The 16650-nt window shown below is 48.3% G+C and overlaps 2 protein-coding genes across 6 annotated transcripts in view; one reads left to right on the forward strand and one right to left on the reverse strand.

Annotated features, from left to right (window-relative positions):
• GON4L (gon-4 like) overlaps positions 1-11492 on the forward strand; it is a 110488-nt gene extending 98996 nt beyond the window's left edge. For 4 of the 5 annotated variants that reach the window (XM_054672179.2, XM_024348819.3, XM_054672184.2 and 1 more), the window contains exons 24-32: positions 610-807; positions 3201-3344; positions 3912-4055; positions 4158-4277; positions 6723-6836; positions 7803-8013; positions 8630-9257; positions 9348-9450; positions 10476-11492. In XM_054672179.2, coding sequence (XP_054528154.2) covers positions 610-807; positions 3201-3344; positions 3912-4055; positions 4158-4277; positions 6723-6836; positions 7803-8013; positions 8630-9257; positions 9348-9450; positions 10476-10625 — 1812 coding nt within the window. In that variant the 3' untranslated portion in view covers positions 10626-11492. The other variant, XM_054672201.2, reaches the window with a different exon arrangement.
• On the reverse strand, positions 9626-15452 carry LOC457372 (misato homolog 2). The gene is given in 15 exon segments (XM_009433665.5): positions 9626-11287; positions 11580-11689; positions 11780-11884; positions 12428-12612; positions 12686-12817; positions 13091-13172; positions 13174-13241; positions 13322-13456; positions 13538-13655; positions 13811-13949; positions 14035-14089; positions 14347-14422; positions 14531-14600; positions 15079-15214; positions 15307-15452. Coding segments are annotated over 15 exon segments (1710 nt in total). The 5' UTR covers positions 15391-15452; the 3' UTR covers positions 9626-11072.
• Positions 15453-16650: the final 1198 nt, after the last annotated feature.

Genomic DNA, 16650 nt, shown 5'->3' on the forward strand with positions numbered 1-16650 from the left:
GATTGCATCAGTGCACTCCAGCCTGGGCAACAGAATGAGACCCTGTCTCAAAAAAAAAAAAACAAAAAAAAAAAACCACACGTAAGCTAACCACTTCTTGGTAGTGTCCTGGAGAACTATGTCCTTCTCTTGGTAACCACCTGATTCCTTTATCCCCCTGGAAAGCAGAATACTGGCAATGATAATCATAGCTTTTTCTTATCCCCTAATGTTTTACTGACATTCCTAACTTATGTATTATTTACTCTCAAATTACGCCCATGCTGAAATACATGTACAAACACATGTTACCTATTTCATTATGGGGCTGTAATCAGTAAGGAAAGGTTAGGGCTGTGACCTAGAGAAAAGCATTGCTTGGTTTTGTGGGTAGAACTGTAGAACTTGGAAGATGATTTTTCACTTGCTCACTCTCAGAAAAAGATCTTTACCTTGCCTATTGCTCTGTGTCTTCCATTAACAGTCAGATGTTAAGATCTGTTGGAGGCACAGCCTCTGATGGATAATTCTTGGAGCTCTCTAACCATAACCCTGCCTTCTCCCTTGTACCCTTATTGCTTGTTGTGGCCCAAATAAAGGGTGTTGATGATTGAAAGTCTTCCCGTGTAGGTGCGAGAAGCCCTACAACATATCCCTGGCAAGTATGAAGACTTCCTTCAAGTCATCTATGAATTTGAGTCAAGTACCCAGAGACAGACAGCTGTAGATCTCTACAAAAGCCTGCAAATTCTGCTCCAAGACTGGCCTCAGCTGTTGAAAGACTTTGCTGCTTTCCTGTTACCTGAGCAAGCTCTGGCCTGTGGATTAGTAAGTGAATGGGGAAAAGAAGTACACTGGGACTTCTGGGTCAGAGTGAGACTGGGATTGAATGGGGTTGAATAAGACTGTTTCAGTCTCCCAGCTCCTTCCAGACACACAGCCATCCCCTAGCCCAGAGTGATAAAAGCCTCTGTCTTTTCAGGGTATTATCTTTCCAATCCCATTCTCCCATTTTCTTTACATGATAAATGAGAGGGTTTTACCTATAGTTGCCAAAGGACACCTTAGGTGAGTCATATGCTCTCTGCTTCTCACTGGTATCAAGCCAGACATTCATTTAACAAATATTTGTTAGGTGCCTCCTAACTGTCAGGAATTCCTAGCAATTCCTGACCTCGATTGCTAGGAATATAGTAATTACAAAAGACTAAAATTCCTGCCCTCGTGGAGCTTACGTTATCATGAGGAAATTCAGATGATACTCCAGAAAACATATATATATATATAGCATATATAAAATATAAATTATAAAAATAAATATAAACAGCAAAATATATAGTATACAATGTTTTATAGTGATCATGTTTTACAGAAAAATAAAGCAGGAAAGGAAACTAGAGGGGTGGTTTTATACACAGCGGTCTGGGAAGGCCACTGTGGTATGGTAACGTGTGAAATGTTGCAGAATAGGAGGCTAAACATGAGGGATATCCCAGTAGTCCTGGACTTATTGTCATAAAAATAGGAACAAAGGGAGGAACGGGATTATTCTAAGAGTTTTATTGGGGTTAAATGACAGTGGGGTAGTTCTGCATATAATGTGTGATGCCCATTTTCTCTTCTGGTATTATTATGAGGTTCCAATCAGTGTATATGTGAACAAAAAAAAAAAATTTTTTTTTTTTGAGATGGAGTTTCACTCTTGTTGCCCAGGCTGGAGTGCAGTGGCGTGATCTCGGCTCACTGCAACCTCCGCCTCCTGGGTTCAAGCGATTTTCCTGCCTCAGCCTCCCGAGTAGCTGGGATTACAGGCATGCGCCACCACGCCTGGCTAATTTTGTATTTTTAGTAAAGACGGGGTTTCTCCATGTTGGTCAGGCTGGTCTCGAACTCCAGACCTCAGGTGATCTGCCCACCTCAGCCTCCCAAATTGCTGGGATTACAGGTGTGAGCCACCACACTTGGCCAAAAAAATTTTTTAAAGAGATAATGTCAGCCAGGTATGGTGGCTCACACCTGTTATCCCAGCACTTTGGGAGGCCAGCCTGGACAACATAGCAAGACCCCATCTTTACATAAAATAAAAAAATTAACTAACTGGGTGTGGTGGTGCACACCTTTGGTCCCAGCTATTTGGGTGGCTGAGGTGGGAGGACCACTTGAGCCTGAGAGGTTGAGGCTTCACTCAGCCATGATTGCTCCACTACACTCCAGTTTGGGTGACAAGAGCAAGACCTTGTCTCAAAAACAGAAAAGAGAGAGACAATGGCCAGGCACAGTGGCTGGCATCTGTAATCCCAGCACTTTGGGAGGCTAAGGTGGGAGGATCCCTTGTAGCCAGGAGTTTTGTTGTTGTTATTTTATTGTTGTTGTTTTTTGAGGCAAAGTCTCACTCTGTCACCCAGGCTGGAGTGCAGTGGTGCGATCTCTACTTACTGCAACCTCTGCCTCCCAGGTTCAAGTGATTCTCCTGCCTCAGCCTTCCGGGTAGCAGGGATTACAGGCATGCACGACCGCACCTATCTAATTTATGTATTTTTAGTAGAGATGAGGTTTCACCATGTTGGTCAGGCTGGTCTCGAACTCTTGACCTCAGGTGATTTGCCTACCTCGGCTTCCCGAAGTGCTGGGATTACAGGCATCAGCCACCACAGCTGGCCTGTAGACAGGAGTTTGAGATGAGCCTGGACAACACAGGCCCCTGGGATCCTCCTGCCTTAGCCTCCCAAGTAGCTCGAGCTACAGGTGTACACCACGACCCCTGCCTAATTTTTAAATTTTTTTGTAGAGACGTAGTCTCAGTATGTTGCTGTTCTTGAACTCCTGGCCTTAAGCGATCCTCCTGCCTTGGCCTCCCAACATGGGATTACAGCTATGAGCCACCTTGTGCAGCCTGAAAATTCTTTGTAATATAAACTCTAAAGTATCATATGAATTTTGGTGTCTGATTTCACAATCCATAAAACAGCAAACAACTTGAAATATATACATCTCTTGAAGCTGTTGCTCACATCTTAATTGCTTTGGGTGGCTACCCACCAGTGGCCCAAGGTGGATGGAGGTTAGGGTTTTTAATTAGATCTCATAGTTGTAAACTAGAATTTTAAACCAGGGTTCTGTCATCTCTTGTGTCCTAGTCCACTAGTTCTTATCCTTAGAACCCTCAAGTCCTGCTCTAGCTGTATCATGACTCCTCTTTTGCCCACTTTCCACTCTGGTAGTTTGAGGAGCAGCAGGCTTTTGAGAAGAGCCGCAAGTTCCTTCGGCAGCTGGAGATTTGCTTTGCAGAGAACCCCTCACACCACCAGAAGATTATCAAGGTCCTCCAAGGCTGTGCAGACTGCCTTCCCCAGGAGATCACCGAGGTATTCTTTCCTGTCCTGCTTTCTTCCTGTTGTCTTCCGGGCCTTAGGCCTTTCCCTTGTCTCTTTCCCCAACCTACTCCATACCTTTTTGCCTCTGGAGGCTCATGGGCTTCCTGGAGGAGATGAAAAAGGCAAGGACTTTTCAGGCTCACCCAAAGCATAAAGCACTGGGATAGGGAGGGATTGCTACCTGAAACCGGAGCCTGTCTGATCTTCACAGGCTCAGGGATGCCATGGATGTCCTGGAAGGGATGTTCAGCGAAGGAGGTTCTGGGACCTGGGAGGGGCCCTACCTCCTTGCTCTGCTTGGAATAGTGCCCTAGCTGGAGATCAGTAGGGTGGAGTGGAGAGTGGAATCATTAGAAATCAAATCTAGTATTAGTACCCTTCCCCTATAGGCAGCTAAGGAGGAAGAGAAGGTTTTAGTATTCTTTGTTACCAGGCAGAGTCTCTGTGTGTTTCCCAGTTGACTGGGAAAGCAGAACATGGAAGTATGTGGGATTGATTGGGAAGGGCAGCCTAGAGAGGCTCTGGAGACTTCCTTTTTCCCTCTGTGACTCTCCTCAGCTCAAGACACAGATGTGGCAGCTCCTCAAGGGCCACGACCACCTGCAGGATGAGTTTTCTATCTTCTTCGACCACTTGCGCCCAGCAGCTAGCCGGATGGGTGACTTTGAAGAGATCAATTGGACTGAGGAAAAGGAGTATGAGGTATAGGACCTAAGGCTGCTGTAGCCTTATGAAGGGGGAAGGCCACACGTGGGAGGGATATTGGCCTGGTGTCTGTGCTCAGCAGCACCAACTCCTTCTCAGTTTGATGGCTTTGAAGAAGTGGCCCTGCCTGATGTGGAAGAAGAGGAGGAGCCTCCCAAGATACCCACAGCCTCAAAGAACAAGAGGAAAAAAGAGATCGGGGTCCAGAATCATGATAAGGTATTTTCTTTGTTTGTTTGTTTTTGAGACAGAATCTCGCTCTGTCACCCAAACTAGAGTGCAGTGGCGTAATCTTGGCTCACTGCAACCTCCACCTCCCAGATTCAAGCGATTCTCCCACCTCAGCCTCTCAAGTAGCTGGAATTACAGACAGGCGCCAGCCACCATGCCCAGCAAATTTTTATATTTTTAGTAGAGATGGATTTTCACTATGTTGGCCAGGCTGGTCTCGAACTCCTTACCTCAAGTGATCCACCTGCCTCGGCCTCCCAAAGTGCTGGGATTACAAGTGTGAGCCACTACGCCTGGCCTAAAATCATGATAAGGTATGCCAAGTTATTGAAAATTATCTGTGTTTCATGAATCAAGCCTTGCGTTTTCTCAGTAAACATTTCTGTGGCTTACTATGGCCCAAGGTTTCTAGTTCAAAGGCTCTAGGATCTGAGACGATCACGGAGAACAAACCAAAGGTCAGGCTGATACAGACATGCAGAGCCTTTGGGAAAACTGCAGTTGTTGCATGGGCCCCAGGATTCCCTAGTTAGAAGGATTTGTTTCTTCCCCTTTTCTGTCTAGCTCAGAGTTATTACCCTTAATTCAACTTTTTTCATTTTTGCTCATGTGAGAAAATAGAGCCAATTGAGGATGAGCTTGTTATTAAAAAAAGAAAGTAGAACCAAGATTCCCCATATTAATAATAATGATAGCAGCTAATACTTAGTTGTATTACAAAGTGTCAGGCATTCTGGGAAGTATTTTAATGGATTATTGACACATTTAATTCTCACAGTAATCCTATGGAGAGATTCCTCTTGTTTGCATTTTACAGAAGACATAACTGAAGTGCAGAGAGGCTGTTGTCAGGGTCTCATATTTAGTAAGTGGTGGTGCTAGGATATGAACTCCTCAGGTAAGCCATCTGTGGAGTCTACTGGTTGTCACTGCTCTTCAAGCAGTATTTTTTTTTTTTTTTTTAATTCATGTTTCCTGACCAAGCGTTTTTTCTCTTTTCTGGGGAGAAACTGCTTCTTAGTAGCTGTATGACCTTGGGAAACGTATTTAACCTCTCTTTGTTTCAGTTTCTTCATCATAAATTGGGATGATAATGGTACTTACTTACGTCTTGGGTTTATTAAGCAGTGTCATTGAGTAGGCTTTCCATGGGTACAAAGTTCTCTCTGAAGGGGATTGGAAGAGATGGGAGAGCTGAAGGCACAGAGAGACAGAAACAAAGACATTATATCTCATGATGGAGCTCTCCAGTGATTTTGCCTCAGATTATGTCTGACTTAAATATTTCTTGAAACATCTGGGGCAATTGGGATATGTCAGTCTTTAGGTCATTTAGGGATTGTTTCAGGGATTCATAATAGGCCTTAATCTAGTTTGGGCTATTGATTTCCCCAAGCGATGTGAGGAGTTGATACATAAAAGAGGAAGGGGTCCGGGCGTGGTGGCTCATGCCTGTAATCCCAGCATTTTGGGAGGTCGACGTGGGTGGATCACTTGAGGACAGGAGTTCAAGACCAGCCAGAGTAACATTGCGAATTCCTATCTCTACTAAAAATACAAAAATTAGCTATAGGCTAGGTGCTGTGGCTTACACCTCTAATGCCAGCACTTTGCAAGGCCAAGGCGGGCGGATTACTTCAGGTCAGGAGTTCGAAACCAGCCTGGTCAACATGGCGAAATCCCATCTCACTGAAAATACAAAAAAAATTAGGCTTAGTGGCATGCGCCTGTAATCCCAGCTACTTGGGAGGCTGAGACATGGGAATCGCTTGATCCCGGGGAGTGGAAGTTGCGCTAAGCTGAGATCACGCCACTGCACTCCAGCCTGGGAGAGAGAGCGAGACTCCATCTCAAAAAAAAAAAAAAATTAGGCGTGGTGGTGCGCAGTCCCAGCTACTTGGGAGGCTGAGGTGGGAAAATCACTTGAGCCCAGGAGGCAGAGGTTGCAGTGAGCCATGAATGTGACACTGCACTGCAGCCTGGGTGACAGAGCCAGACCTTATCTCAAAAAAAAAAAAAAAAAGCATGGGGAGAGGGTGGGCTGTGTTGTGTTCATATGGCTCACAACTTTAGCTTCCTCTCTTGGTACCAAAAATATGGCCAGGCACAGTGGCTCATGCCTGTAATCCTAGCACTTTGGGACGCTGAGGGAGGGCAGATCAAGAGGTCAGGAGTTCGAGACCAGCCTGACCAACGTGGTGAAACCCTGTCTCTACTAAAAATACAAAAATTAGCTGGGTGTGGTGGCGCATACCTGTAATCCCAGTTACTCAGGAGCCTGAGGCAGGAGAATCCCTTGAACCCAGGAGGCAGAGGTTGCGGTGAGCTGACATTGTGCCACTGCAACCCAGCCTGGGCCACAGAGCGAGACTCTGTCTCAAAAAAAAAAAAAAAAAAAAACTTGGCAGCTAATCAAGCCCAAGTATCTCCTAGGAGACTGAATGGCCAGATGGGGCCAAGGACTGTGCCTGCTCCTGCCATGAAGGAGGTCCAGATTCCAAGCTGAAGAAGAGCAAAAGGCGGAGCTGTAGCCACTGTAGCAGCAAGGTGAGGAAAGTATCAAGGGTCCCGAGGGTATCAGAGCTGCTGGGGGATTGTTTGCTACCAAGAATTGTACCTTACTGAATTCCTAAAAAGGCACATATATAAATAACATTCAGTATACACATATGTGTACATATGCAAAATAAATGGAATCTGCTAGAAATACGTGATAGATTTTGTTTTTTAAAGAGAATTCTGTGAGTAAAGCTTTTGGAATTGGACAAACAAAATACCAGTTAAAATATTTCCCTCAGATATTAGAAAATGAAATAAACCTCTGTCGTGAAAATAGTCTCTACAGGTAATCCTGGTTCTCTAGAATGGAGTTGGTTGGCAGGAAAAACACAGTTCTTGGTGAGAGAAGGAGTTGTGGAATCCAATACTCTATTCGGGGCCATTTAAAATCCTTGGAGCAGGGAGGCAGAGGTTGCAGTGAGCCATGATGATACCACTGAGCTCCAGCCTGGGTGACAGAGTGAGACCGTGTTTAAAAAAAAAAAAAAAAAAAATCAAATCCTTGGAGGAGTAGCTGGGCAACAGGGCACTCAGGAGGCTCAGGTGGGAGGATCACTTGAGCCGAGGAGTCTGAGGCTATAGTGTACCACCATGGTCATGCCTGTGTAAACAGCCACTGCACTCCAGCCTGGGCAAGATAATCTGTGTCATCTGAGACCCTGTCTCTGTCTATCTTTTCTTTTTGTTTGTCATTAGAGACAGAGTCTTACTATGTTACCCAGGCTGATCTTGAACCCTTGGGCTCAAGTGATCCTCACACCTTAGCCTCCCAAGTAACTAGGTTTATAGGCATGTACCACTGCACCCAGTTGAAACTCTGTCAACAAAATTGTTGGAGCAGACATGCATGTGGGTTGACTTGGTGAGCATCAGGCAGGGCTTCTTCCTTTGGTGGGCCCCAACCAAAGACATAGGCAGTCAGAACACCTTTGACCTGGAAGACCATCCCTGCAGGTCTGTGACAGCAAATCCTACAAGAGCAAGGAGCCCCATGAGTTGGTGGGCAGCAGCCCCCACCGAGAGGCTAGTCCTATGCCTGGTGCTAAGGAAGCTGGGCAGGGCAAGGATATGATGGAAGAGGAAGCCCCAGAGGAGCGGGAGAGCACTGAGGCCACCCAGAGCAGGACTGTCAGGACCACCAGAAAGGGAGAGATGCCTGTTTCAGGTGAGTGATTTGCCAACGCAGCCCTTCTGTTCCTCAGTCTCGTTATCCTGTACTCCAGACAGGAACCTCCATGAGCCTGGATAAATAGCCTTTTCAGGGATGGATATACCACCTCTTTCACTGATGGACCCATAGGAAGCCCTTCTGTTGTTCAGGCTTTTTCTATCATATGGCCTCACTCCTCTTGCAGAATTAAGAATGCCACAAATTTCATGCAATTCAACATTGTCTTGTGTTTTATTCCAAAAACCCTTCCCCCTATCTCCAAATCTAGTGTAATCTACATCCTAAAGACTGGGCCGTTCTCAGCTTTGGCAGTAGGACTTTATATCTTTGCATAAGTGACATTATGCCCCCCACCTCCACCCAACTCTTTTATTATTTATATTTTCTTGTAGAGATGGGGTCTCACCATATTGCCCAGGCTAGTCTCAAACTCCTGGCAGTCCCACCACTTTGGCTTCCCAAAGTGCAGACATTATAGGTGTGAGCCACCATGCCCAGCCCTCTTTTTTATTAGAATTTTTGCACAGTACCTGGCCACAGGTAATTTCTCGTGCTTAGGTGCATCTTGATCCTGACAGTACCCTGAGATCCTTATTTTCCTCCTAAGCAGGATTGGCAGTGGGGGGCACTTTGTCATCCCCTCGAGAAGTGACTCTTACAGAACGGCTCCTCCTGGATGGCCCACCACCTCATTCACCAGAGACTCCTCAATTTCCCCCCACAACTGGAGCTGTACTGTACACTGTTAAGAGAAACCAGGTTGGGCCTGAGGTTCGCTCCTGCCCCAAGGCATCCCCCAGACTTCAGAAAGAGAGGGAGGGCCAAAAGGCAGTGAGTGAGTCAGAGGCTTTGATGCTGGTCTGGGATGCATCAGAAACTGAGAAATTGCCTGGTACCGTGGAACCCCCTGCTTCCTTCCTGAGTCCTGTTTCCTCAAAGACCAGAGATGCAGGGAGAAGACATGTATCCGGGAAACCAGACACTCAAGAGAGATGGCTGCCCTCAAGCAGAGCTAGGGTGAAGACAAGAGACAGGACGTGCCCCGTCCATGAATCTCCATCAGGAATTGACACCTCAGAGACTTCTCCCAAAGCCCCTAGAGGGGGTTTGGCTAAAGACAGTGGAACACAGGCCAAGGGTCCAGAGGGGGAACAGCAGCCAAAGGCCACAGAAGCTACGGTGTGTGCCAACAACAGCAAGGTCAGCTCCACTGGGGAAAAGGTTGTCCTGTGGACAAGGTAGGTAAGGGTGGATGACGTGTGTTTGGAAAAGAGCATAGACCACATCCATGTGGCTCCCTAGGGTTAATCATGATACCTGGGTTACAGGGAAGCTGACCGTGTGATCCTCACCATGTGCCAGGAGCAAGGGGCACAGCCACAGACCTTCAGCATCATCTCCCAGCAGCTGGGAAATAAGACCCCTGCTGAGGTAGGTGCGGGTTGGGGTGAAGACCTGGCAAAAAGAGGTGGCCAACTAAGAGACAGAAAGGCCAAAGAAGGAGTTTTCATATCCAAGATAATAAGTGGTTTTTGTAAAGGTTTGATCTAAGGAAAGGCTTGACTCATCAGGGTGGTAGTAGTTCTAGAAGAGAAAGGACACTAGATTTTGAGGATTTTTAAATTTTTATTCATTTATTTATTTTAGACGCAGTTTCACTCGTCGCCTAGGCTGGAGTGCAGTGGCACAATCTCAGCTCACTACAACCTCCACCTCCCAGGTTCAAGTGATTGTCCTGCCTCAGCCTCTCCCAAAGTAGCTGGGATTACAGGCACCCACCACGCCAGGCTAATTTATTTATTTTTAGTAGACACGGGGTTTCACCATGTTGGCAAGGCTAGTCTTGAACTCCTGACCTCAGGTTATCCACCTGCCTCAGCCTCCCAAAGTGCTGGGAATAGGTGAGATACTGCGCCCGGCCAGGATTTTAAAGTGGAAGCCCCAGTTTCCATTCTAGTTTTGTTTTTAGGAGGCGTGTGACTTTGGGCAAAACATTTAGCCTCTTGAGTTTCCTTATCTATAATGACATAGCTCTCCCAACCTTGCTATGAGGAATAAACAAGAGATTTTTCAAATCAGTATATAGTGCTTCATAAATGTTAACATTGTTACAAAGCATCAGTGAGGCTGGGCGCAGTGGTTCATTCTTGTAATCCCAACACTTTGGGAGGCCGAGGTGGGTGGATCACCTGAGGTCAGGAGTTTGAGACCAGCCTGGCCAACATGGTGAAACCCCATCTCTACTAAAAATATAAAAACTAGTCAGGCGTGGTGGTGGGCGCCTGTAATCCCAGCTACTCTGAAGGCTAAGGCAGGAGAATTGCTTGAACCCAGGAGACGGAGGTTGCAGTAAGCCGACACAGTGCCACTGCACTCCAGTCTCAGCAACAGAGAGAGACTCCGTCTCAAAAACAAAAAAAAAAAGACCAGTGAATACAGCCCTCCTCCTTTCTTAGGTTTCCCACCGTTTTCGAGAACTCATGCAGCTCTTCCACACTGCCTGTGAAGCCAGCTCTGAGGATGAGGATGATGCAACCAGTACCAGCAATGCAGACCAGCTGTCTGACCATGGGGACCTTCTGTCTGAAGAGGAGCTGGATGAATGAGACTCTGGGAATCATCTACACAGGACCAAACCCAACAGGCGCCCTGGCACCGGGGAGGCGGGTAGTTGTACTCTGCCTGTACAGTCCTTGAGCCCAGTTTACAGATCTGGAGAGCAGGAGGCCAGGACAAGGACAAAGGCTGGAGGATGGAGTAGGACCCAGGGGCTCTGCCATCCTAGGCATCATTCAAGGTCTTTTATGAAGACTTTACAGATGTCCTCTGTAAATAGCATCGAGAGTGGAGTTCAGCTCCTTTCTCTACTTTTTTTTGGTCTGATGGCACATATTTATTGTTCTGTGGTCTAATCACAGTGTTTCTAAATGTAAAAAGTGCATATGTTGGTGTAGCTAGTCCCGCGACATTGAGCTCCTCTGCATGAAGACACTGGGCTCCTGCATCCAGCTGTTTTTATTGCAAACTAGCTCCTTTCTCCCACACTGGGAACTTTAGTCCACGAGGCTGTCACCATCCTGGTAGCACTGGGCCAGGCTTTGTAGCTCCTGCAGCAGCTCTGCTACGTCATCGTGCTCCACTCCAGCATCCATGAAGCTGGCCCAGCGCCGCAAGTCGAGTTTGGTGAGGTCTCTGGCCAAGGCTTCCAGGGTCTGGTGCAGGGACGAAGAGGAACACAGTGCCCCAAACACTGGGATGCTCTCCACTGCTGTGGAGGGAGAGGAAACAGAGACCTGTAGATGGATGATTATTCTGCCCTGGGACTCTGCCAAACTGATAAGGAAGTCCAACCTTAGTAGACTTGATTGTAAACTCAACAAATTTGGTGTATTGTCCCCTTAGTACACCAGTACTCCAGAGGAAGAATGCTTTTCTTGGGAGCCATAGGGTGAATAAAGGAATGTTTAACTGTGGACTTTTTCAGCACTTTTAATCCAGGAATGGAGATAGTAAAAACTCTCCCATACTTGAAATCTCAGTTTTCTTCACCTCCTACATACCTGCTCCCTTGGGGGAACCATCCAGAACCATACCCGGTGGACTGCAGCTTGAGAAGAGGTGGGGGTAAGGAGGAGCCACCCTGCAGGGAGTCAGCAGCAGATGGGAAGAACTGTGGGGGCAGAGAACAGCCATTAAGTGCGTAAGAAGTCAAGGGAGGGTTGCGGTTGGCAAGAAGGGCAGGAGCAACCGTTACACTGACCTCATGACTCCAGGCTGCTGCTGTTGTAAATACTGAGCCAAGATTTCTTCCCCAGTGGTACATGCATGAAGGGCAGAGGGTGGAGGTGTCCCTGGGGTGAGCTGGCTGCCAGAACAAAGCCAAAACCACCATTAGTCTGTGGCAGCATGAATAACAAACTAAGAATTCTTTTTCTTTTTGAGAGAGAGTTTTGCTCTTGTTGCCCAGACTGGAGTGCAATGGTGTGATCTCGGCTCACTGCAACCTCCACCTCCCAGGTTCAAACAATTCTTCTGCCTCATCCTCCCAAGTAGCTGGGATTACAGGCATGTGCCACCATGCCTGGCTAATTTTATGTTTTTAGTAGAGATGGGGTTCACCATGTAGGTCAGGCTGGTCTCAAATTCCTGGCCTCAGGTGATCTGCCCACCTCAGCCTCCCAAAGTGCTGGGATTACAGGCGTCAGCCACCATGCCTAGCCCAAGAAACTTAAGAATTTTTATGTTATCAGGCCATCAGCTGGATCAAGATATTCAAAGCCCTTTTTTTTTTTTTATCCTTTTTAAGGGGTGGGGAGGGAACAACATCATTAGAATGCCCGAGAAATTAGGGGGAAAAGGACATGAAACAAAAATCTGACAAGGACTCCTAAGGACCAACAGCTCTCACCTTGTGTGGCATGCTCTGTCTGTACCCCTCAGCACCACTGACTGGGCAAAGCAACGTGTTCCAGAAGGCTCCCCACATGCAGACAGTGGGGTCCATGGGGTGGCTCCTCCAAACTGCATCAGGGAATCAGGAAGGGACTGGCCTGGAGCCAAGGGGAAAGGGATGATTGCTCCTGCTGTCACCACCTAAACAGATGGAAGAGAACACGTTATAGGACATTTTCTCAGCACTGACCCAACCCCTCACAAAGCTTCATACCTTTTTCCCACAGAAGCTCAGCATGTCAGCCAGATGAACCATGGAAACTGGAGAGGAACACAGGCGATAAGGAACAGTGACTGTGTCCAGGGCTGTAGCCAGGATGGCACTGCAGTGGAAGGGCAGAATGGCCTGTAAGAAGACACCAAGACGGGCACTTGGCCTCGGGCCTGGAAAAGAATGTGTGGAGGCAGAATGTTAACACCAGAGAGACCCAGGGGACGAATCAGGGGTATGTTTGACCCCAGGCTGGACAAGCATAGGACAGTGTGATCTGAGAGGCCACATCACAGCTGAGTTCAAGCTCGGGCCTCAGGAACAGAGCCAGTAACAGACAGCGGCTGACTGGGAGCATGAGGAGGCCCTGTAGCCTGCTGCAGTCAGAACAAGAGCACCGAGACTTACATCATAATGCAGGTAAGGGAAGTTGACAGGTGGCTCAGGTCGCAGGCCCAGGCTCCCACCCAAGGACAAGGGGCAGACGAGAGCTGTGAGCAGTCAGGTGCACGAGACCAAAAGCTGTGTTTAATAGACGATAGATGTTTCTCTGGGTCTCCTGGTGAAGAAAAAGAGCAGTTTGCATTAAGCAACTCTCCCACTGGGATTCGAATGTTTACTCCTCCAAGTTCCACTCACTCCACGATGGTAGGGACCAGGTAGCAGGCCCCAAGTTATTATTCCCCATCCCGAATATTCATCTTGTAGCAGCTCTGCCGCCTTCGCGCCTACCCCAGAGAAGCCATCGTGCAGGTCACACAGGATCTGGAAGCCCTGGGCGGGGGTGAGTGACGAAAGATAGTTAGCAGGATGAGAAGAGCTTCCACCCTGGAGTGCACATTGCCACGCCACTACCTGCAGGTAGTCACATTCCTCCACGTAGAAGTGCAGCCTGTCCTCCAGCTCTTCCTGGTACTTGGATTCCTTTAGGACACTTTCCCCTTGGCCAAAAGCCTCCAGCCGACCTGCTTCCCTGCCACAAGTAAACACGATCCAAGACTTACATCTCTTCCCTCAACTCCTCAGCCTCTTGTCCTGGGGAAGGGCAGGGAAGATGGCCTCAAGAGCCTCATCCTGCATTGGTGGGGACCCATGTTTCTTGCCTCAAAGCCTCTGGGGTCCCCATACCCATCGTGGTTGTACTTCTGAATCATACAGATGCTCCGGGGATGGAGATGGACTCTGAGGAAGTCTGACCAGACCCTGATGCTGGCCTCTGTAGGGATAAGTGGTTTTGGAGTTGTAGCGGTGGTGAGTGGTGAGGAACCTGAAGACAAGCAGAGGAAATGTACCTTTCTCCACGTTTCTGCTCTACCCAAACCCCCATCCATCAGTATCTGGAGAAGTCTCACCTTTGCCATTGGGAATGGATTTGACCCTCCAAACACCATCACTACTCAGCACTCCCTGGGAGGGGTCAGAAAAATCGACATTTAGTTCCAGGCAGTTTAGAGGCAAAGGTTGCTTCATCCTCCTTGAGTTGGCTGGCCACAGCGCATAGCTTCCTTTCTGTTCACCGAGTCGCAGTCCTTAGGAAAAGGAGTGCTTTTTCCAAAAATACCATTCTAAGACATTTAAAATGATTAAAATCCCCGTTTACCTGCCCCTATGGAGACCCTTGGGTTGTAGCACTGGGTTAAAAAGTTCAGGACAGAGGCCCTCACCTCTGCACTCAGAAAGTCTTGGAGATAAGGGTTCTTGGGATAGAGTTCCTCTTTGTGTGTGGTGAGCTTCCCCTGCCTGAAAGAGTTTGGAGATTGATCAAAGAAACTGCACTCTGATCAGAGTTATCCAGCGTTCTGCGTACATACACGATCCCCCACCCTTATCCATACATCAGTTACACACCATGCTATTGCAGCATCCAACTGTTTGTCCCTGTAGAGTCCACCTTCCTCTTTTAGGGAGCTCAAACTACCTGTACAGAAATAACAGAGACAATGTTAGGTCAAAGCCTGGGCACCCTTCCCCTCTAGCTAACCTTCCTCTGATCACCTGACAACCTGCTGTCACCATCTCTCCAGCACTTGGCTCTTCCAAGCTTTCTGGGATATACACTAGTTGGGGGAAAAACCTTGGCTTAGGAGAATCTAGATTCCATCTTTCGGTTCCCAGCTTAGTCATTAGCTGTGGGACGCGGGGGGAACCACATCCAGGGGTCTGACAGGAGTGCTGCAGTTCAAGTCCTCACTGTCTCCAGGGCTTAGCAGCCTATTCCCGAAATGGCTCTTGAGCAACTGTCGTGGGCCCCTCGAGTGTTGGCATGTTGTGCTCAGCTCCTCATCTCCGGTCCTGGAGCTCGGTAAGGTGGGAGGGTCTTGAAGATAACGGCAGCGCAAGGACTAGGCACGCGGAAGGGAAATAAGGGGCATCGGCTAACTCTGCCACCACCTCACCCTTCAGATCCATGAGGATGAGTCGCGGCGTGTAGGTCTCCTGGCCGTGCAGCGTCCGGCCCGTACGATACAGGACGTCGGGGCACAGCTCTCCCGGGGGCTCCTTGGCATCGGTCGCTCAGCCCAGCGCAGCATCCTGGGGAAGCAGAGAGGACGAGGCAGGCCGGCTGATCGTCGGGAGTGTAGATCCCGAAGGGCCCCTCGGGGGCAGTTGCCCGCCGACCTCACCTGCTGGTTCCACCAGTGCGCGCCCACGAAACCGGCAAAACGTCCCAACTGCAGTGTGAGCACCTCCTGGGCCCCGCCCGCCATACTGCGCTGGTCCACGGGGCCGCAGCGCCCTAGCCTCGCTGCTCCTAGCCGATTGGCTAGGCAGGCGCGTGGGCGGGTGTTATTCTCGGCGACTTATTGGTCCGCAAACACATCCTTTCCCGTTGGAGAAATGATGCGCCGATCCTTTCCTACCTCTTCCTAGACGTGGCCCAGTCCGGCTTCTCTGTGGTTGCCTGCGAGAGGCGGGGCTCCACGGGCCACGCCGTTGCTACTGCTCCACGCTGGAGCGGGGTGGTCGCTGTCTCCGCCGCTGACTTGGGTCCGCCAGGGCGCGGGCCGCGGAAGGCTCTGCCTCGTACTTCCCTTAGGGTCTTATCTCTTCTTACAGATCTCTCCGCTGGCTGATAGCTCCCCGGGCAAAAATGAAACCTTGCCAGAATAGCGGAAGCTCCGCTAAAGCCTCCCATGCCCCCTCATCTCTTCAGAAGTCACACGGATCACGACTCTTCAGAAGTCCACAGATCCCTGTGGACTGACCTAGCTATCATATCTGTATCATTTACATGTATTAATCTATCTCTGTGTATGTAACACCTTATGTAAATAGAGTATTGGCGTCTGTCTTTTGCTCAATATGGTTTATGCAATTTATGTTTTTGCATATATATTTTTCATCTCTGTGGAATAGTCCATTGTATGAATACACCACCACCGATCTATTCTAAAGAATGAATATATTCTGCTGATAATAGCTTTTGGGATTGTTTCCATTGTTTCCAATTTTGGCCTGTTAGGTGCTATGATTAACATCCTTGTGTATATTTAGAAAGATAAAGCAAATATTGGCCAGGCGCTAAGCCTCATGCCTGCATTCCCAGGTTTTGGGAGGCTGAGGCAGGAGGATCGCTTGAGTCCAGAAATTCCAAACTGGGCAACCTAGTGAGACACCAGCCCCCAACTCCCTATAAAATAATATTTCAAAAAGTTAGCCAGGCGACTCACATCTGTAGTCCCAACTGGAGGCTGAGATGGGAGGATTGCTTGGGCCCAAGAATTCGAGGCTACAGTGACCTGTGATCGCACCACTGCACTCCTGTCTGGGCGACAGAGCGAGACCCTGTCTCAAAAAAATACAGATAAAACAAAACAAAACAAAAAAAAGTGGCCAGGCACGGTGGCTCAAGCCTGTAATCCCAGCAGTCTGGGAGACCGAGGTCGGCGGACCACTGAGGTCAAGAGTTGTAGACCAACTTGGCCAACATAGTGAAACCCGTCTCTACTAAAAATACAAAAATTAGC

The sequence above is a fragment of the Pan troglodytes genome, chromosome 1, assembly GCF_028858775.2.
Source record: "Pan troglodytes isolate AG18354 chromosome 1, NHGRI_mPanTro3-v2.0_pri, whole genome shotgun sequence".
NCBI lineage: Eukaryota > Metazoa > Chordata > Mammalia > Primates > Hominidae > Pan > Pan troglodytes.